This window comes from Hydra vulgaris, chromosome 01 (genome assembly GCF_038396675.1).
Source record: "Hydra vulgaris chromosome 01, alternate assembly HydraT2T_AEP".
NCBI lineage: Eukaryota > Metazoa > Cnidaria > Hydrozoa > Anthoathecata > Hydridae > Hydra > Hydra vulgaris.
Window position 1 is genome coordinate 33,687,877 of NC_088920.1, and position 23,624 is coordinate 33,711,500.

General features: G+C 32.4%; 1 protein-coding gene across 1 annotated transcript; it reads left to right on the forward strand.

Moving 5' to 3' along the window:
- Positions 1 to 1,666: 1,666 nt before the first annotated feature.
- LOC136074354 (uncharacterized) lies at positions 1,667 to 2,155 on the forward strand. Its single transcript, XM_065786660.1, has one exon. It carries the CDS (start codon positions 1,667 to 1,669, stop codon positions 2,153 to 2,155), a length of 489 nt encoding a protein of 162 aa, XP_065642732.1.
- The last annotated feature ends 21,469 nt before the right edge of the window (positions 2,156 to 23,624 follow it).

A 23,624-nucleotide genomic window follows, 5' to 3' on the forward strand; every position in this document is an offset into this window, starting at 1 on the left:
TATTCCAATACATAAATATGATAAATACTCTTGTCTCTAGTCTTGTTTCTGTTTATTTTTTTTTTTTTTTTGTCTTTTCTTTTGTTTGTTTTTTTGTTTGTTTGTTTGTTTGTTTTTTCTTCTTTATTGTTGGTCTTTTTAGTAAGTAAAGTAAACTTAAGCGTTAATAAAAAAAAATAATTTATAGCATATGTAACTTTTACGGTTTTTATTAGCATTGTAATTTACGGTATATTTATTACGGGGCTTAGTGATAAGGCAACTATAGTCTTCTTTTTGCCCCTATCATATATTGTTTTTTATTCATGAACATTGTTATTGTAAATACTATTAACGACGAAATACATAATTAAAAAAAAAAATTAGTGGAGAGATGAAAAAGCGGAGAGATATCTTAAAAGTGATTGTTGATGCAATTTTTTCTGTGCCAAGAACAATCTTGCCCTTCGGGGAACAACAGAAGACATCGGTCAACAAAACAGTGGCATTTTTCTGAGCTTAATTGAGTTGATTAGCCATTATTATCCTTTAGTGGCTGAACACATTGCGTCCGTTAAAGCAAAAAAAACCACAACATCCTACTTTTCTCCTTGAATTCAAAATGAGCTGATTGAGTTACTTGGGCAGAAAGTCAGGAAAGAAATTTTGTCAAACATCAAAGAAGCTAAATACTACTCTGTTCTGTTTGACTGCACTCCAGATACCTCCCACAAAGAGCAGATGACTCAGATCATTAGGTATGTCCGCATCAGTGATGAAACCTGCACAATTAAGGAAAGCTTTGTGGACTTCATTGAATTTCACCAAAAAACCGGAAAAGGTCTTGCAACAGAGATAAGTGAAAAATTGGAGAAGGATGGTCTAAGCATTTCCGATTGCTGGGGCCAAGGCTATGACAATGGAGCCAATATGTCTGGAAAATACAATGGCGTCAAAGCTTACATCAGTTCTCTTAATGAGTCAGCAAGATTTGTTCCATGCGCAGCACACACTTTAAATCTTGTTGGTGTTCATGCTGCTGAGGTTTCCCCACTCATGATTATGTTTTTTGGAAAGGTTCAAGCCATCTTTAACTTTTTTTCAAGCTTCACGTCATAATGGGAAAAACTGATGAAAACGTTGACCATCTCATTAAAGGGAAATAGTGACACAAGATGGTTTACTAAAAAAGAAGCAATTACACCATTGCACAGACAAATCAAAGACGTTCTTCAAGTTTTGGAATCCATTATCCACAATCCCATGACAAATGCTGTCACAGTTAGCAGTGCAAAAGAACTTCTCATTCATATTGATTTCAGTTTTTTGTTTTTGTTGGATTTCTGGTGTCAAATTCTTTCTCTAATTGACCGGGAAAACAAACTGCTTCAGTCAAAAACCATTTCAATTGACATTGCCGTAAAAAAAATGAAATGGTTGAAGGCTTTCATTCAGAATTTTTGAGATGTTGGGGCGGACAATATTACCAAAGATGCCACAGAAAAAGCTAACCATAGCGGAATTGATGGTGGCTTTCTAATTAAGAGGAAGCGCAAAGTGAAGCGAATAGCATTTTATGAAGCTGAAGATGACTCTCACCTTCTCACAGCAGAAACAGAATTCGGATCTCAGTGCAACCTTATTTTTGACAGCATTATTACACAAATAGAGTGGCGGTTTGAGGCTGATGTCTGCTGTATCCTCTGATTTTGGCTACCTCAGTGGGCATTCACTCTCTAAAAGTTCAGTGGATGAACTCAAGAAAAAAGCTGCAAATTTGTCTCAAATTGACAAGGCAGATTTAGATTCTTTCGATTTCCTGTCAGAAATAGCAAGCTTTAAATATCAAGCTGCCGCAATGATGGACAACTTTGAAAAATCTAGCCCGATCGACATTTTGCAGCTCATTCATAAATATTCTTTGACCGATGCTTATCCCAACACAACAAATGCTATTTGCATCTTCCTCACCATACCAGTCACAGTTGCTACGTGTGAGAGAAGTTTCAGTAAACTTAAGCTCATAAAACACTATATGAGGTCAACAATTGGCCAAGAACGTTTGTCTAGTTTGGCTATAATTTCAATTGAAAATGAAGTGGCAAATAACATTGATTTTGATGATGTCATTAGTGAATTTGCCTTAAGAAAAGCCAGAAAAGTGGCATTGAACTAAAGTTTGTGCAACCTTAATGACAAATTTTACTTATAACTTGATGTGATAAATTTTGTGATCAATAATCATTTTTTTCGTTTAATTTTCTTCTTTTTTTTTTTTTAAGGAGGGGGAGGGGGAAGGGAGGGGACGAGGGGGCGCAATTTTCTTTTCTTGCCCGAAGCGCAAAATTGGCTTGGTACGGCCCTGCTCCCCCCCCCCCTTTTTTTTTTTTTTTATTTCTGATTATGATAGAAAATTTTATGCTGATTAAGAATCGTATAAAAACATAGGTCTGAAAATCAACAAAAAGTGCTCTAATTCGCTGTTGAAATTTACAAAATGACACTAAAAAACGCTAATAATCGCCATTTTTTAAAAACGTTTTACATCAAAGTTAACATTTTGAAATCAATCGCTTAGAAAATCTTTTTTTAATTACGCAACCCGGTTTTTGTTGTCGTCGAAATTAAATTATATTTAAATTAAATTAAATGTTTTTATTGATATATTTTATATATTTTTAATTAATTTTTTAAAAATATTTTTAAGATTTTGCTTTTTAAATGTACATAAATCGACTGACAAATAGGGATTGGCGCAATTAAATGTACATGCATCGACTGACAAATAGGGATCGGCGCAATTAAAAGTACATGATTTGAGACAGGGTTAGGGTTTGGGCCAGAGATAAATCAGAAAATGATGCGCTCAGCATTTTTTAAGGGTTTTGCAACACATTTTTGATAGAAACCAGGCTTTTTTAAATTCATCGTTGAAAAGAATTTTATTCATAACCGAGTAAGAAATAATGGCGAATATTAGCGTTTTTTAGTGTAATTTTTTAAACTTCAACAGCAATTTAGAGCACTTTTTGTTGGTTTTCAGACCTATGTTTTTATACGATTCTTAATCAGCATAAAATTCTCTATCATAATCAGGAATAAAAAAAAGCGGGGAGAAACTGCAGTAGCGCCAGAAATTATAACTCAAAAGGGTCAATGTGTGAAAAGGGCTTCCAATAAAAAATTTCATAAAGATTGTGTAATCCAGACTCTTAAACACCCTCCTAAAGTCATGTTTTGGTCAGTTATTAGTGGAAAAGGTATCGGTCAACTGTACATTGTGGATGGAATATTAAAACAGGAGCAATACAAAGAAGTCATTAAAACCCGTTTTTTACCTCAATTGAAGAAGCGGTTTCCAAATAAGCAGAAGAAATTATTTATGCAAGATGGAGTAACATGCCACATGGCAAAATATATATAAAACTATTAGGATCTCTAAAAAATCCACTTTTAGTTTGGCCAGGGAACTCCCCAGATATAAATCACATAGAAAATGTATGGGAGCTATTAAAGAAAGCAATTTTGCTAGAAAAGGTCTCAAATAGGACAAAATATAAAAAATTCATATTATTAAACGTATTCTTATTGTTATTTCGTGTATGTTGTGTTAGAAAATAGTTATACTTTATTTATATTTTAAGTTTTTATTTGTATTTTTATAAAAACATAAGTTCTCTCTCTCTATGAAAAATTTGTAAATATAATAATAATAATAATGATATACAGGCTTGTTTATTGGAATAATAGGGTGACTCATGTAGCGATTATGAGTCACCCTATATTTATTATTTCCTGCATTTATAACGATTAAAATATTGTAAGAAAACAGATTTTTTTTTCTGAAGAGTGTTAGGAAAAAATCATCAAAATATTACAATATCTTAAAGTATAAATATAGTAATATAATAGTATAAAATACACGGTGTGTCCCAAAAATAACCGAACTTCATATTTAAATCATATAACATGCAGCGCCATCCATGGATAATTTGTAGCATGAAAGAGATACATTCATCGTCTTTCAAACGCACCTACATTCATGTAAATCGGATGACAGATATGAAAGTTTCAGCCATTTCAATAAAAGAAAAACACGTCCTAATGTTACAAAACGAAAATGGAACAAAGAGCGAATATAAAATTTTGTGTTAAACTTGAAAAAAAATTCGCTGAGACATACGAATTGATGAAAAAAGTTTATGGTGATGATTGTATGAGTCGTACTCAAGTTTATACAATTTAAAAATGGTCGTGAGGATTTAAATGACGATCTGAGGCCAGGTCGTTCAGAAGCTAGTAATCGTGCTGAATTGGTGGAAAAAGTCCGTGAAATCATTGTTATTGATGCAAATTTTACTACGAGAATGTTGGCTTAGGAATTAAATACAAGCAAAAACACTATTTGGAGAATTTTGACTCAAGATTTGGGTAAAAGAAAGGTATGTGCGCGTTTTGTTCCACATAAATTAAATGAAGACCATAAAATTGCTCGTGTGGAGCATTGCAAAGACATTGTTGAAACTGTTGAAAACAATTCAGACTTTCTTGATTCGATCATAACTGGTGCTTTAAATATGACCTTGAAACTAAGCGTCAATCTGCTGAATGGAAGTCCAAAGGCGAGCCAAAACCAAAAAAATTGCGTTTCCAGAAGTCTCGAATCAAGACAATGTTGATTACTTTTTATGATTCAAAGGGTATTATCGACAAGTAATTTGTTCCAGAAGGTCGAACTGTTAATGGAGAATACTATTAAGGCGTTTTAAATTGTTTGTGGAAAAGAATTTGTCGTGTTAGACCTGAATATCCAGCAGGAAAATAACTGTTTTTATTGCACGACAATGCACCGCCTCACAAGACCAAAAAAGTGAACAAATTTTTGATGAAAAAACGAATTTCTCTTATCAACCACCCTCCATATTCGCCTGATCAATCACCATGTGACTATTTTCTATTTCCAAAACTGAAAACCAAGATGAAAGGAGCATTTTATGATAATATCCCAGCCATTCAAGCCGCTTTAACCGTTTTATTTAAAATAAATTAGCATATAAAGTTATATTGTTTCTCTTCTATATTTTTAACAATTTTAAAGTAGTTTTGCAAGATTTGCAATGGTTCTTAGGCCGCCAACACATCTGGGACCCAGATGGAAACCGCGCCCGAATACCGCCGGGATCTCAGAGGACTTCTTATACGGAGCCCTTACGAGTTAATAGTATGTGGTTTGATTGAGACCCATGCGGGTAACCCGGCGGGCAAACCTATATGGCCCTAGATGGAAACCATGGCCAAAAACCTGCAGGATCCCGGAGGTTTACCCACATGGGGCCAGTTGACAACCCGTACGAGTCCCAAACAGTACTCGTATCATAATACTAGCTGGGTTGCTTTCACTCCCAGCCAATCGCTTTGGCATACTATGATAGATATTTTGCATATGCCATATTTTCACTCAATTAACATTTTTATAGTATTCAAAACTACGCAGCTTCTTTGGTTTTAGCTGTACATCAAATGTCCAGAGTTACCCGCCGTCCGGGGCTACCCGACTTTTCCCTAACGAAAAAATAAAAATTATTTCACAAAAATATAAAAATTAAAATAAGTACTTGTCCACATCACCGGTCGAAAATTTGTCGAAATACAATAATTATAAGTTCTAATAGAAAAAACTCAAAATACTACAATACACTGCAAACGTAAAAAACGTTATAAAATAAAACTTTATTAAAACCACAGCTAGTCGCTGGCACTTTTTTGAGAGATACACTCAAGCCGATAAGATAGAAAAACCAATGTATAATTGGAAAAAAACAAAACTAAATACAAAGTCTACGATCACCCCACGCTGTCATAAATACATAGATCGAATTTTGCTAACCAATCAATAGAATAACATAACGAACAACCCACGTAACTTAAATTATTCTTACAATCAAATAGAACTTATAAAAATTTATTAATTAAGAAAAAAAACGAAGTTAAAATAAAATATAGAGTGTTTCCGTGTGTCACGTGACTCAAGAAACGTCGCCATTATGACAGGATAAACAAAATGTAAACAATGCCGATATAATAAAAAATACAGCATTAGGATTTTTATATAAATTTTTAGGGTAGCGTTTTATTGCACTTAAAACTTTATAAAATAATAATTATAATATATTATAGCAGGGCCGTACCGAGCTAATTTTGCGCTTCGGGCAAGAAAAGAAAATTTCGCCCCCTTCCCCCATCTTTCCTGGAAAAAAAAGAAGAAAATTAAACGAAAAAATTGATTTAATGATCACAAAATTTATCACATCAACTTATAAGTAAAATTTGTCATTAAGGTTGCACAAACTTTAGTTCAATGTCACTTTTCTGGCTTTTCTTGAGGCAAATTCACTAATGACATCATTAAAACCGATGTTGTTTGCCACTTCATTTTCAATTGAAATCATAGCCAAACTATACAAACGTTCTTGGCCCATTGCTGACCTCATATAGTTTTTTATGAGCTTAAGTTTACTGAAACTTCTCTCACACATAGCAACTGTGATTGTTATGGTGAGGAAGATGAAAATAGCAATTGCCGTGTTGGGATAAGCATCGGTCAAAGAATATTTATGAATGAGCTGCAAAATGTCGATCGGGCTAGATTTTTCAAAGTTTTCCATCATTGCGGCAGCTTGATATTTAAAGCTCGCCATTTCTGACTGGAAATCAGAAGAATCTAAATCTGCCTTGTAAATTTGAGATAAATTTGAAGCTTTTTTCTTGAGTTCATTCACTGAACTTTTAGAGAGTGAAGGCCCACTAAGGAAGTCAAAATCAGAGGATACTGCAGACATAGCCTTAAACCGCCACTCAATTTGTGTAATAAAACACAAGGTTGCAGTGAGATCCGAATTCTGTTTCTTCTGTGAGAAGGTGAGAGTCATCTTCAGCTTCATAAAGTGCCATCCGCTTCACTTTGCGGTTCCTCTTGATTGGAAAGCCACCATCAATTCTGCTCTGGTTAGCTTTTTCTGTGGCATCTTTGATAGTGTTGTCCACACCAACATCTCGAAGATTCTGAATGGAAGCTTTCAATCCCTTCATTTTTTTGCGGCAATGTCAATTGAAATGGTTTTTGATTGAAGCAGTTTGTTTTCCCGGTCAATTAGAGAAAGAATTTGACTCCAGAAATCCAACTAACACAAAAATCTGAAATCAATTTGAATGAGAAGTACTTTTACACTGCTAACTGTGACAGCATTTGTCATAAAATTGTGGATAATGGATTCCAAAACTTGAAGAACGTCTTTGATTTGTCTGTGCAATAGTGTGATTGCTTCTTTTTTGGCAGACTACCTTGTGTCACTGTTTCCCTTTAATGAGATGGTCAACGTTTTCATCAGTTTATCCCATCTTGACGAGGAGCTTGAAAAAAAGTTAAAGATGACTTGAACCTTTCCAAAATACGTAATCATGAGTTAGGAAAACTTAACAGCAGAAACACCAACAAGATTTAAAGTGCGAGCTGTGCATGGAACAAATCTTGCTGACTCATTAAGAGAATGGATGTGAGCTTTGACGCCATTGCATTTTCCAGACATATTAGCACCATTGTCATAGCCTTGGCCCCAACAATCGGAAATGTTTAGATCATCCTTCTCCAATTTTTCAGTTATCTCTGTTGCAAGAACTTTTCCGGTTTTTTGGTGAGATTCAATGAAGTCCACAAAGCTTTCCTTAATTGTGCAGGTTTCATCACTGATTTGTACATACCTGATGATCTAAGTCATCTGCTCTTTGTGGGTGGCATCTGGAGTGCAGTCGAACAGAACAGAGTAGTATTTAGCTTCTTTGATGTTTGACAAAATTTCGTTCCTGACTTTCTGCACAAGTAACTCAATCAGCTCATTTTGAATTCGAGGAGAAAAGTAGGATGTTGTGGTTTTTTTTGCTTTAACGGACGCAATGTGTTCAGCCACTAAAGGATAATAATGGCTAATCAACTCAATTAAGCTCAGAAAAATGCCACTCTTTTGTTGGCCGATGTCTTCTGTTGTTCCCCGAAGGGCAAGATTGTTCTTGCCCTTCGGGGAACAAAATTGCATCAACAATCACTTTCAAGATGTCTCTCCACTTTCTCATCTCTCCGCTAATAACTCTCTGCAGATCAGAATCCAGGGTCTTTCATTCCTTGAGGTTTTTTTCAAGAGTTTTCCAATCAGAATAGCATCTTTGGTGTTCATTGCTGTTTTCAAGCTCAGGAATTCTTGGGTCTAGTTTTTTCCAGTCACAAAACCCTTTGGAAATTTCTGAGAAATTTCCAAAGAGTTTTGTCAGCAAAAACAAAATAAAGAATCTTTTTTGTCGCTGTACTGCAGCCAAGTGCGAACAAATTTTTCACCATTGGGATGAATTTTTTCATACCATTTTGAACTGAAGCGTTGCATTCTGTTGTCAAAATCACACAGCGTGTTTGGGAAAAATTCTCTTCTGTCTTGCTCTGGCCCATGCTCAATCAAAAAGCATCTTGTATTGTCCGTTATTTTAGGCCATGTTGCTGAATCCCTGTGTTGAAAGTTTTCTTCCGAGGATGAACTTCATTCAGAAATCTCAGAAATTGCAGTCTCCTGACTGCAATTTCTGAGATTTCTGAATGAAGTTCATCCTCGTCCATTTCAGCTGGACCTGAAAGCTGGGCATTTCCATCTTCCCTTGTTGGTTCTGAATCAGTTGCGCAAAATTCTTCTTGACTTTGGCTGATGAAAATCTTCAATTAATTCCAAATGATGATCTGAACTTAAGTCAATTATAGGATCTGCTGAATTGTCATTAACTTTGAATCTGTTGAATTGTCATTAACTTCAATACAAATATCCTCTGAAATAATTTGTTTTTCCACTGAGTTTGTTACCAACCACTTTTTGAAACATTTTTGAAGTTTCTCGTCACTTTCTTGGCGCTGTTTTCTTTTCTTCTTAAATTCAGCACCAGATAATTTTTGGGTTCGATTCATAATAGAATTATAATGTTCAAAAGTTATCAAAGGTATGTTAGTGTTAAAGGGCGCTCTTTTGTTAAGTAAATGAGCTTACATATTTAGGAGTTTGTGTCAAGAGGCGGATTTTTAATTAATTTTCTAATCAACAGCAGCGACGCCGTGAAAATTTGTTTCACAAACTGATTATTGTTTTTTTAATTTATTAAAATTTGCGCCCTCTCAGATTTGGCGCCTCAGGCCGCGGCCCGGCCCGCCCCACCCTTAGTACGGCCCTGGTGGCACACAAAAAAGCCTTAAACAAAAAATACCCCAGATTCCTGAAATGTCCAAAATTAACACTGGCTGTAACTTACACTGATTTATTAAATTATCTATTAATTTCACCAAAGTCTTAGACATTTGAGGATATGAAGATCTATAAATCGTGGAAGTGTTTAAATAATAAATAACATATTTAGTAAATTTTTAGTGTTTCATTAAGTCTAAATAATACCTAAATGATAACCTCTGGATTTTTGCAGAATTTAATATCCACACTGTAATTGCAAGGCAGGCCTCGCTGAAGCATGTACGCATATCGCTACAGTTATATTTTGGATTGATAAAACCGTTAAATGTGAGAATCTAAAACAGTAACTGATAATAATTCTCAATGGTTGCCACCAAACCCACCAGCAAAGTTAACAATAAAATGTTTTTTTAATTATAAATTAAAGCTAAAGGCAGCTATTCTTGGAACAAACCTTGAATCAACTCACGAGGACTCTACTTAATCTTATAATTCTAAAGTACCAGATGGTGTTGTTAAGTGTTCTTTTTTTTTAAATATGTTAAGAAATTAAATTTCTATACAATTATATAGAAACCATTACAAGATATGATTGAAATTAAAAAAATTTGTTATCGTTAATTAGAAAAAAACAATCAACTATCACTTAAAAAGACCAAGGATATTACGACCGAGCAAAAACTTAACTTCTTGTTACTGAATATTAATGCTGCAAATATTTTGTATGGACAGTAAAGGACATTTTAATTTATAAAAATTTTTGTGAAGAAATCTTAACATATCATGGGAGTTTAAAAAAAGTATCCTTATCCTTAAAAAATTACTCTCGAAACTAGTGAACCTGAACACGTTGAAAGTAATTTTTTATCATTTTGAAATCTAATTAGTTGCGTCACATCAGTTCAAAAGATGGCGATATGATTGTAAGATGTACCAATATACATTATAAAATTTAAAATTGCTAAAAATAAATGGTTTTGGAATAAAAAACCATTTACCTTTAGGGATATTATACATTTAAACATTCTAAAAGTAAAAAAATTATGCTGAGAAAAAAAACTATATTAACTGTTGAACAAAAATGTTGAGACAGAGAGGAAAAGTAAACATTTAAAGAAATAAACATTTAGATAAATTATATTTTGTTCAATTAATCTTGTAAACCTCTTTGTAGTTTAATGGCATATTATTTTAAATTATTGTTCAAATTATTTGCTAACTAAATGCTACTAAAGTTGATCAAAGCACATACTGAATGAACTTTATCTAATGTTGCATGAGATTCTCCATCTTTAATAAATAAAAAACCCACCGGTATCAAGTCAAAGAGAACAAGGCTCTTTGTCATATTTCAAAAATCTAAATTTCTGGATCGTTTTTTTTTTAATTAGTTTCGATATACAATTTATAACACCTATAATACAGGGCCGTACCAAGGGCGGGCCGGGCCGCGGCCTGAGGCGCCAAATCTGAGAGGGCGCAAATTTTAATAAATTAAAAAAACAATAATCAGTTTGTGAAACAAATTTTCACGGCGTCGCTGCTGTTGATTAGAAAATTAATTAAAAATCCGCCTCTTGACACAAACTCCTAAATATGTAAGCTCATTTACTTAACAAAAGAGCGCCCTTTAACACTAACATACCTTTGATAACTTTTGAACATTATAATTCTATTATGAATCGAACCCAAAAATTATCTGGTGCTGAATTTAAGAAGAAAAGAAAACAGCGCCAAGAAAGTGACGAGAAACTTCAAAAATGTTTCAAAAAGTGGTTGGTAACAAACTCAGTGGAAAAACAAATTATTTCAGAGGATATTTGTATTGAAGTTAATGACAATTCAACAGATTCAAAGTTAATGACAATTCAGCAGATCCTATAATTGACTTAAGTTCAGATCATCATTTGGAATTAATTGAAGATTTTCATCAGCCAAAGTCAAGAAGAATTTTGCGCAACTGATTCAGAACCAACAAGGGAAGATGGAAATGCCCAGCTTTCAGGTCCAGCTGAAATGGACGAGGATGAACTTCATTCAGAAATCTCAGAAATTGCAGTCAGGAGACTGCAATTTCTGAGATTTCTGAATGAAGTTCATCCTCGGAAGAAAACTTTCAACACAGGGATTCAGCAACATGGCCTAAAATAACGGACAATACAAGATGCTTTTTGATTGAGCATGGGCCAGAGCAAGACAGAAGAGAATTTTTCCCAAACACGCTGTGTGATTTTGACAACAGAATGCAACGCTTCAGTTCAAAATGGTATGAAAAAATTCATCCCAATGGTGAAAAATTTGTTCGCACTTGGCTGCAGTACAGCGACAAAAAAGATTCTTTATTTTGTTTTTGCTGACAAAACTCTTTGGAAATTTCTCAGAAATTTCCAAAGGGTTTTGTGACTGGAAAAAACTAGACCCAAGAATTCCTGAGCTTGAAAACAGCAATGAACACCAAAGATGCTATTCTAATTGGAAAACTCTTGAAAAAAACCTCAAGGAATGAAAGACCCTGGATTCTGATCTGCAGAGAGTTATTAGCGGAGAGATGAGAAAGTGGAGAGACATCTTGAAAGTGATTGTTGATGCAATTTTGTTCCCCGAAGGGCAAGAACAATCTTGCCCTTCGGGGAACAACAGAAGACATCGGCCAACAAAAGAGTGGCATTTTTCTGAGCTTAATTGAGTTGATTAGCCATTATTATCCTTTAGTGGCTGAACACATTGCGTCCGTTAAAGCAAAAAAAACCACAACATCCTACTTTTCTCCTCGAATTCAAAATGAGCTGATTGAGTTACTTGTGCAGAAAGTCAGGAACGAAATTTTGTCAAACATCAAAGAAGCTAAATACTACTCTGTTCTGTTCGACTGCACTCCAGATGCCACCCACAAAGAGCAGATGACTTAGATCATCAGGTATGTACAAATCAGTGATGAAACCTGCACAATTAAGGAAAGCTTTGTGGACTTCATTGAATCTCACCAAAAAACCGGAAAAGTTCTTGCAACAGAGATAACTGAAAAATTGGAGAAGGATGATCTAAACATTTCCGATTGTTGGGGCCAAGGCTATGACAATGGTGCTAATATGTCTGGAAAATGCAATGGCGTCAAAGCTCACATCCATTCTCTTAATGAGTCAGCAAGATTTGTTCCATGCACAGCTCGCACTTTAAATCTTGTTGGTGTTTCTGCTGTTAAGTTTTCCTAACTCATGATTACGTATTTTGGAAAGGTTCAAGTCATCTTTAACTTTTTTTCAAGCTCCTCGTCAAGATGGGATAAACTGATGAAAACGTTGACCATCTCATTAAAGGGAAACAGTGACACAAGGTAGTCTGCCAAAAAAGAAGCAATCACACTATTGCACAGACAAATCAAAGACGTTCTTCAAGTTTTGGAATCCATTATCCACAATTTTATGACAAATGCTGTCACAGTTAGCAGTGTAAAAGTACTTCTCATTCAAATTGATTTCAGATTTTTGTGTTAGTTGGATTTCTGGAGTCAAATTCTTTCTCTAATTGACCGGGAAAACAAACTGCTTCAATCAAAAACCATTTCAATTGACATTGCCGCAAAAAAATGAAGGGATTGAAAGCTTCCATTCAGAATCTTCGAGATGTTGGTGTGGACAACACTATCAAAGATGCCACAGAAAAAGCTAACCAGAGCAGAATTGATGGTGGCTTTCCAATCAAGAGGAACCGCAAAGTGAAGCGGATGGCACTTTATGAAGCTGAAGATGACTCTCACCTTCTCACAGAAGAAACAGAATTCGGATCTCACTGCAACCTTGTGTTTTATTACACAAATTGAGTGGCGGTTTAAGGCTATGTCTGCAGTATCCTCTGATTTTGACTTCCTTAGTGGGCCTTCACTCTCTAAAAGTTCAGTGAATGAACTCAAGAAAAAAGCTTCAAATTTATCTCAAATTTACAAGGCAGATTTAGATTCTTCTGATTTCCAGTCAGAAATGGCGAGCTTTAAATATCAAGCTGCCGCAATGATGGAAAACTTTGAAAAATCTAGCCCGATCGACATTTTGCAGCTCATTCATAAATATTCTTTGACCGATGCTTATCCCAACACGGCAATTGCTATTTTCATCTTCCTCACCATAACAATCACAGTTGCTATGTGTGAGAGAAGTTTCAGTAAACTTAAGCTCATAAAAAACTATATGAGGTCAGCAATGGGCCAAGAACGTTTGTATAGTTTGGCTATGATTTCAATTGAAAATGAAGTGGCAAACAACATCGGTTTTAATGATGTCATTAGTGAATTTGCCTCAAGAAAAGCCAGAAAAGTGACATTGAACTAAAGTTTGTGCAACCTTAATGACAAATTTTACTTATAAGTTGATGTGATAAATTTTGTGATCATTAAATCAATTTTTTCGTTTAATTTTCTTCTTTTTTTTCCAGGAAAGATGGGGGAAGGGGGCGAAATTTTCTTTTCTTGCCCGAAGCGCAAAATTAGCTCGGTTTGGCCCTGTGTGCCACAGCGTAAAAAATGAAATAAAAAAATGTCCTCAAAATTATTTCGGGGCCCCTAAAAGTGCGGGGCTCGAGGCTATAGCCCCCCCCCCCCAGCCCTCTTACTTAATCCAGCACTAGGGTGTATCAAAAAAAACTTTTTTTTCAATATCAAGTTGTAATCGTGCGGAAAAGTTGTGTAACCAGGCAGTGAATCATTATGCAAATTTTTGTGAAAAAATTTTGATGTCTTTAGTTGCCGCCAGGGGGCGGAATTTTGACAAAAAATAAAATTTTCTCAAGTTTTTTGACAACAAAAGTGCGCAAGTCCCTTACCCATATCAAAGTTGTAATAGAGTGGAAATATGACACAAAGAGTCATTTATTAATAGGGCAAAATTTCAAGAAAAAATTGTGATGTCTTCAGTTGCCGTCAGGGGAGCTAATTTTGAACAAAAACACATTTTTTCAATTTTTTTTATTAAAATTGAAAATATGTTGCGTTAAGAGGCATGCATATTTTTATATGTCAAAGTTGTAATAGAGTGGGAAAACAACACAATGAGTCATTTATTAATTGGGAAAAATTTCAACAAAAACTTTTGATGTCTTCAGTTGCCACCAGGGGGCTGATATGTAACAAAAAACAAATTTTTCTCAAAATTTTTGTCAAAAAGTCTACAGTGTAAATCCCTTACATAATATCAAATTTTTAATAGAGTGGAAAAATAACACAAAACACATTGAGTCATTTTAATCATTTATAAAATATAATTTTGGAACAATTTGAAGAAAAAAATGTCTTCAGTTGCCTCCTGAGGGCTATTTTTTACAAAATATTATATTATTAACCAATTTTCAAAATAACTGTATCATCAGATTCATAATGTGGAGATTGAGATCTGGAATTCTGATCCTCGCTGGGTGATGTTTCATTAGTGTCACCACCTGTTATAGTACACGCCGGAGTCAATGGTAATGGTAATGACATTCTTACACTGTTTTTTCTGGCTTCTTTGCGCTGTAAATTCAAAGTAGTTTTAATATCTAAACCACTTATACACATCATCCAAATAGATCTCTGATCAGTGAGAAAAGGACGTTCTTTCTCTGGTATCTTTTTTAATTTTTCACAGCAGCATTTAGAAAAATCAATGCATTTACATGCTGTAACGTCAAATAAAGTATTTTTGGCATGCTTTTGAAATTTTATTAACTTGGTTTTAAATATTTCTGTTTTGTTTTTTTTGCTCACCGATTTCATTAGATTTCTATACTTTTGATGGTAGTCAACAAACATTTTCACTATACGCTTACGTGACACCATTGGTATTGATGCTTTTCTCCACAAATCTTCAACTGCATCTGCCAGTTTTTCAGAAATTTCTTTCACAGAAGGCTGCTTTCTGTCATTTTCCCCTCTCGTTTTCTGCATTGTGAAAAGATAACTTTGCATAATAGTTTTATATGTTGGCAAGACATTATTCCCTAACTCGGTCGGTTTTCCAAAAATAGGACATGTCACATTTCTCCTTGGTTTCATTGAGGGCTTTGTAGCAGTTAATAATTTAGACATGTTTGTTTATTGTTTTTTTCTAAATTTATTTTATAATTTAACGAATTGTGTTACAGCAAAACTAAATTATCAAATGTTAAAATATTATTGTTTTTTATTTTTCACAAGAATTATTTACCAAAACTTTTAGAAAATGACGTAATTGGGTGACGTAATAACTAATAAATTATTTATGTTAGACAAGTGTTACGGTTTAAAATTTTACTGAAAATTACGTGCTATATGATTTCTTAAAATTTTATCCTATTAATATTTTAAAAGACTCGTTGTGGCATTTTTCCACTCTACTACAACTCTGACAAAAATTATGCAATTAAGCACGCATCTTCTTGCTACATAGGTATTTTGCTATTTCAAATTTTTTGAAAAAAAGTGTCATTTTTCCACTCTATTACAACTTTGATATGTGTAAGGGACTTGCGCACTTTTGTTGTCAAAAAACTCAAGAAAAATAAAAAAATTGTTTTTTTTGTCAAAATTCCGCCCCCTGGCGGCAACTGAAGACATCAAAATTTTTTCACAAAAATTTGCATAATTAATTACTGCCTGGTTACACAACTTTTCCGCACTATTACAACTTGATATTGAAAAAAAAAAGTTTTTTTAGATACACCCTACTGGTTACAGCTGGAAAGTTTTCTTCATTTTTTTGGAATTTGTTTATTGAGCAAGTGTCTATGTGCCTTTGTATAAGGATTATGATTATATCTGTTTTTCGAAGTTACATTTAATGTTTTGTAGTACAAGTTTTCTTTATAGTACAATTATATTAGATATTATATTAATATATTAAAACCTAAAACCTAATAAAAACCTATTACAATTGATTTTAAAATTGACACCGCAAACAGTTTGTTTATTTTTTTTATCCTCTCATTATAGTAACTTTGAAAAGTCACGTGACCAACAGGAACACTCTGTAGCAACAACGACAATAACAACAAACGAAGCTACTACAACAAAAAAGTCATCAAAAAAAACCACGTAAGGCGCATAAAAATTAAACACTATGTTAAATAGATTAAAATGAGGTGAAACGGTTAAACCAATATAAACAAACCGTTTTTAATAACTATCAAACCATTAAATACACACAACACAACACACACACACACACACACACACACATACACACACACACACACACATATATATTTAAACAACTTGAGTGAAAAATTGCTAATGACTAGTTTTTATGTGCTGTTTGAATTAGTATGTCTTTAATCAATTTTGTGTTAGTAAAAGTAAATATTGGTACCAATGGCCATATTGTTTTCAGATCCTTATCATTTCTTATCAAATGTCAATGTTTACTTATCATTTTCCTTATTTTTTTACCTTTATCGCTATAACGTAAAATAATATGTTAGACCCTTTGCTTGTTTTCTTTTCTTTCCTCGTATAAAAGTTGGTATAGAGTATAGCCTAAAGCTTTTTAAAAGAAGTGTTTATGACTTTTATCTAAATTATTCCAATTTGTGTCAATGTCTTGAGCTCTTTTATTAAGATATTGTTGTCAGATATAAGTTTGTTATATTTTAGGGCTTGATTAAAAATTAAGATGTAAAGGGTGATTTTGATTCATAGTGTAATAAAAAACATGGTATCTGTAAGTTTACTATAAACAGTTGTTGTCATATCACCGACGTTATTTTTATGAATGGTAAGATCCATGAAATTAATGGTGGAATTAATGATGAAAAACAAATTTGACAAAAATTGGAATGATGCATACTATTCATAAAACTAAAAACCTTCAGCAGATTTTCAATTGATCCATGAAATATTAAAAAAATACCATCTATATATCTTTTATAGAGCGAAACTCAATTCTGAAAATTACCTAATATTTCTTTGTCCAACCTACCCATAAAAAGGTTTGCACATGATGGTACCAATATTGTCCCCATAGATGTATCTAACATCTGGTGATAATTTTGACAAGCAAAATTAACCGTACTATGGGGTAAAACTGTTTTCAAAACTATGTCTATAAAAACTATTGAAAGGCAAATTCTGAGTTTATTGCTTTTAGGGGTGTTTTTCATATAATGTTTCACAGCATCAATATCTTCTCTGTGTGAAATATTTGTATTAAGAGAGATCACGTCAGCTGTAGCCAAGAAAAAATCCTTTGATGTGATAGTATGAAGTTGAATTATTTTAAGAAAATTTGTTGTGTCTTTAAAATATGCTGATCTACATCTACACAGATCTACATCTACTTTTTTTAGGGTCATACTTTTAAGGTATGTATGTATTTCCATCTAGAAAACTTCAAATATTTTTCGTTCCTAGTCTTCTTTGTCAAGAATACAAATATCTCCCTCTTTATCTGGTTTTTTTATGACGATATTATTATTAATCTCTAATAAAAATAACGCTTGATGTAGTGTGTGGGATAAATTAGTCTTATTATTTGGTTTCCTGTAATTATGTAAAGTTGTTAAATTTTCATCAACATTTTCACAAGAAAAATTCAAAGGTGCGTTTATAGAAAGTTTATTAACCTGAAGCTGGGTCATCATTGCATTGTTTAACTTTCAAATTGCTGATGAGTAAACTTGATTAGGGATGTAGGTAGAAGACAAGGTAAATTTTAGACTCTTGCTCAGTACCTGTTTTTATACCTCTGTAAGATTATGTTTAGAAAGATTGTTGATTAATTTATTAGTAAAAATAATAGAAGTCTTTAATTTTTCAGATCTAATATAACGGTTGTATGCCTTATGATTCATTATAGGTATCATATCATAGGTGTTATATATTCATTTTCAGGGTTTTAAAAAGTGTTTTTCTTCAAATTAAAAAATTTCATAGTATCAATATATATTTAAAATTTTTTTTTTTCTTTTTCTCATTAGCTTTGCCTTCATTGTGTTCACTTTTTTCAAACTGTCTAGTGCCAGGCGTAAAGAATATGCTAATATAGTTAATGTAGCTAATTTGGTTGCTGAGTTTACCAAAAAACATGCTGATGGCTTTCTATGAAATATGTTGCTGTTAGGATTTTGGAACAATGGGTGAACCTTAAAGAGTATTTTGTAATATTTCTTCTAAATCAAAAGAAATTTATGGCTTTGTTTAAAATAGATCGATACAAAAGAACTTGTGAAGCTCTACGCAATGGTTTTTGGACTCAAGAGTATTAAGCTTTTTATTCTTTTTCAGCACAAGATTTTGAAGCATTTTAAGTAACATTTTAAACAGAACGTCCAATGACTCATATGCCTTATCCTGCAATGTGCAATTATTAAAACTCTTCAAAAATTTAATCTCCAAATAAAGTTAAAAAATGATAATGAAGAATTTAATTCACAGACTAAAATTTTAATAATTGATTTCTGCAAAATTGAAAAATCAATTCGATAAGGCTCAGTTTAATAAGAAACGAAAGCGAAATTGTTGTTATGCAATGCTGCTCTATCTGTGTCATTTCAAATTTGGAACTAAGTGCAAAGAGTTTCATTTTTCCTCTGCAACATGTATATAATATATAAAAACTTATCTTTTCTAACTTTTGTCTAACTTTTAAGGAATGCTCAGTTTCTTAATCCGAAAAAGCGTAATGCTCCTGGCGCAACAAGTGCAATATCTACTACAACAACAAGGCGCAACAAGTGCAATACTACAAGCTGCTACAGCATTAGATAAATAGCTTTGCACAGTTTTCCAACTAAAAAAGATTTCTTCAACCAAAGAGTCTCTGCGTTATAAAGTTAGAAATTAATAGTTATTTTATCAAAATGAAGCTACTCCAGAACACTTTTATACTGCCACCCAACAATAAACTACATACTTGCCATAAGCTTTTAACACTTGTTAATTAAATAATATAAACAAACCATCAAAGTATAAGCGAATAAATAATTATTGGAGTAGAGTGGGAACTTAGTGCGATGAAACTAGAAAATTTGAAATTCCCTCAGTTGCTTTCGCTTGTTAAGTGTGATATATCTCTTAGTCACGGCAACAGAACATCGGAAAGAGAATTTTTTCATAGAACTTTATGGAAGCACACAGGATCAACTAAAAAAAATACATTATTATCGCACTGATATTATGTAGAAGTTTTTAAAAAGCTGGCCAAACAAACTAGATCAGAAAGGCTGAATCTTAAAAGCTAAAACACGCAGAGTGTTGGCAAAATCTTTACAACAACATGAAAAAGATTTTTTGAAACAGATTTTAGGTATATTGTTTATTATTGTTTTCGAAACATTTTCTTTTCAAAAAGATTCTTTATTTTATTGTGAATGATTTAAAAAAAGTGTTTAATTACGCTTTAGCGTATTATTTCTTAATAATATTGTATGCTTTTGCATGCTCCTTTATAAAAAATTTCATGCCTTTAAAAGTTTTCAATTTTATATAAAGCATATGAAGTTATAATTTCATGGTAGCATATTAAATTTTTTTTACATTCTTTAAATAAAAAGAGAAATTTAAAACTGATGTCTGTGAAATTCATTTTAACTTGTGTGAAAATGTTTGAAATGTTATTAACGAAACAGTTAATTATGGTTTTCTGAGTCAAGTGATTTTTAAATAATGTCAAGAAAGTTTAAAAATGATCCTATTACTTTTAAAATTTAGCGAATTTGACACCATTAATAACTAGGTTGTATGCGCATTACTTTAATTTGCCATCGGAAAATAACATAAAAAGCTTGGATTTCACACATGTGAGTCTTCTAACTAGATCGCCAAGTAGACCTCAATTTATAACTTTTGTAATTTCTATGATTTGGACGGAATTAATGAACCACTCATGGTTAAGATTCTTATTGTTACTTTTGTCTAACTGATTCAAAAGGTATTACAATTAATTAAAATCGAGGTTCTTCTTGTTCATAATTCAATTAAAGCAAAAAGTAAAAGTAAAGTTCCTGACCTCCCTTTGACTAAAAGATTGATCTATGACAATGAAAATCTACCTGTTCCAGAACCACTACAAAGTTCCAATATGGCGACTACGCAAAAAAACTATGGGAAACGGCTCTTTAGATCCTGACTTTCAAGAAGTTTTCTTTTCTAATGAGCTATTTCTCAAGAATATCTCATTGATTTGGTACATGACTAAATTTCTTTCAAACAATATCTTGAGCTTTTGTTCTCTTGATTTAAAGAATGGAATTGGTTACAACCAAAAATAAAACAATGTTACTTTAACATTGTTTTATTTTTTTATTTTTTTTTTTTAACAATGTTATTTTAACATTTAAGATAAAGAGCTAAAGTTTTTTTTTCAACAAGATGATCATTTGATGATTGTCTTTATTGCCTTTTAATTACCATTTACGTTTATAAATTAATTATAATTGCGTACGTAAATAACATTTTAATTTAATTTTAGTCTAACTAAAAAATCGATACAAAAGTGTTTTTAGCTGATTAATTTTAAAATGAGTTCTTATCGAATTTCAATATTGATGACCTTTTTCATGGAAAAACTTTATTAAAAAGTTCAATAAAGGTTCACTACTCACTAGAAAAATTATAAGAAATTATAAATTACAGAAAAATTTAATATTCTAAAAGAATCAATTAGATTTTAATACAATCGACTTTATACTTTTACGACTTTACCTTATACCTTACCTTACGACTTTACCTTATACGACTAAATACTTTTCTTAAAAGGTAATTTAAAATAGAAAAAACTTTTTCATTAGCATTAAATACATTTTGTTAAACATGTATCAAATACATTTGCATGAGCATACAAAACTTTTATTTTTATTTTGTTTTATTTTTAAATCAATATAAAAGTCATTTTATTATTTGACAAAAGTTATGTGTTTTTAACGTTTTGTGTATACTTTATTTTTTGTTTATAAACACGGACAATATGTAAACGGGGCTCGGTGATAAGACAAGTCAATGTTTCTTCTTGCTCCGACCAATATTTATATATGTAATATGTCTTTAGCCTAAATTTATGAAACGGCAAAAAAAAAAAAAAATGCCTTGTTTCTGATCCCAGCCAGTGCTCAGTTTCTTCACCTTCACACTTAGGTGCTTCTGATCACGGTTTGATCTCTCTAAAACTACTCTCTCATTCTTCTTTATCATCAGAATCCCCAAATCATTGTCTCTTACAACTTCCTTAAAGCTGACTGGGACTCTTTCCGTAATTTTTTTCGTCATGGCCCTTGGGTAGAAATCTTTCGTCTTTCTGCTGGCAAATCTGGTTATTCCGTAACTTCTTGGATTCAGGCTAGCATGGAACCTTTTATTGCTTCCTGTCAATTCCAAGTCAAGCCACAATCTTCTCCATGGTTTTCCTCTTATTGTGCTGCTGCAATTTCCAATTGCAACCATTACTTTCATATTTATCAGCAAAACAATTCTCCAGAGAACAGACGTCTGTTTACTGTTGCTAGAAGCCATTGTAAAAAGGTTTTGTCTAACGCCAAAGCCCACTATTTTCAAGTCACAAAATCTCGTTTTTCATCTCAAAAAATAGGATCTCGTGACTTCTGTAGAAGCTTAAACAGTATCTATAATAATTGCAAATCTGTTATTCCACCTCTTTTGTATGGTTCAGATTTTGTCTCCTCACCTAAAGACAAAGCTGAGTTGTTCGCTAAAAACTTCTCATCAATATCATCTTTTGATTCCAATCGTCGCGATTGGAATCAAAAGATAATATTGATGAGAAGTTTTTAGCGAACAATGTGGAGAGGTTAAGATTATCGCTCTCAACATTTCTAAAGCTTTTGATAAAGTTTGACATTCTGTTCTTCTTGATAAGCTTCCTTCTTACGGTGTATCAAGTAACATCATTAAGAATACTGAATCCTTCCTTACCAATCGTACTATGAAATTTGTCCTCGATGGACTGCACTTTTCTTCGTATCCTGTAACTCAAGAGGTTTCTCAAGGTTCTATCCTTGACCCTATACTCTTTTTTTAATTTACATTAGCAATCTCCAAAAATTCTAGCATCTTAGGTGGCATTGTTCGCTGATGATACTACTATTTATTCTTGTCTTGATAAGAAGCCAACACTCTCTGATTGCTTGGAGGGGGAATTTGAGCTTAAAAAAAATCTAACTTCTGCTACAGTATGAGGCTCTCAGTGACTGTTGCACTTTTACTCAGATAAAACGCAATTTTTTTCAGCTAATCGTTATTGCAATAATCTAGATCTTCCTATATTTATGAACTGTAATGTACTTTATGATTCATCTACCCTTGATCTACTAGAATTAACAATGAACACTCATGGCAATGATTTGTTAGTAGTAATAAGACTTTTGCTCCAGTTGCCAACAATAAACTAAATTAACACTTTTAGTTTTAAATTATTTAAACGCCAATATTGTGCAAACCCTTTATTCCTGCATGCATATTCATTGCGCATATTCCTAGATGGTCAGTGGCTGTATGTGAAAATTGATTCAAGATAAAAAAAAAAATTTTAATGTTTTTAAAGTTCTCTTACAAGCAAACTGATAGAATTGAACACCAACCATTTTTAACACTACATTAGTAAATATAATATCATCAGTATCATATACTTAAAAATATTATATAAACAACAGTTAAAAAAGCTGTCATTCAAAAAATAAAGAACAATCATTTCCTTTTTAATTAAAAATTTCTTATTTGTGCCCTAGGAACACTAAATCTTCTAATTGAAAATCTTTTTATACATTATCATACTAAATATTTGTCCGACATTTCTATGAATATTAAACTAACAATTACTTGAGCATATTTGTACTTCCTTATCCCCTGAGGATTGTATGGCCGCGAGTGTTCCAAATATTTGATTTGACATTGTTGTTTTAATGACAAAAATTTATTGAAACAGAAACCATTAAACATGAATAATTTATGTGTTACTTATCTTTAAAAGATATTTAGATAGAGGCCTAATTCTTCTGAATACGAATAACAATTGTATTTTTCTGAAATATTTTAGATTATTTTACTATTTATTAAACTTTATAACAAAAAACTCAGAGCAGTTTACGTTATGCAGTTTAACGTCTCGTAGCTTAATAGAGCGCTTCTCATAATCTACATTTATAACAACCAATTATATATTACATTTTGTAGACTAACTTTAATCTGAAATGTGAAGCCGCTTTTTTTCTAATTAGAAATTGCTTACACAACATTAACTATAATATTTGCCCTTTTTACAAATGGTAAAAATCAACATAAAATGTGGCTTCACTTTTCGTCCAATAAAATCCCGCAAGTTAGACATCTAATATATATATGTGTGTGTATATATATATATATATATATATATATATATATATATATATATATATATATATATATATATATATATATGTGTG

What these genes read in the sequence shown, in the direction of transcription:
- LOC136074354 (XM_065786660.1), top strand. Translation starts at nt 1,667, where the DNA reads ATGTCTGCTGTATCCTCTGATTTTGGCTACCTCAGTGGGCATTCACTC.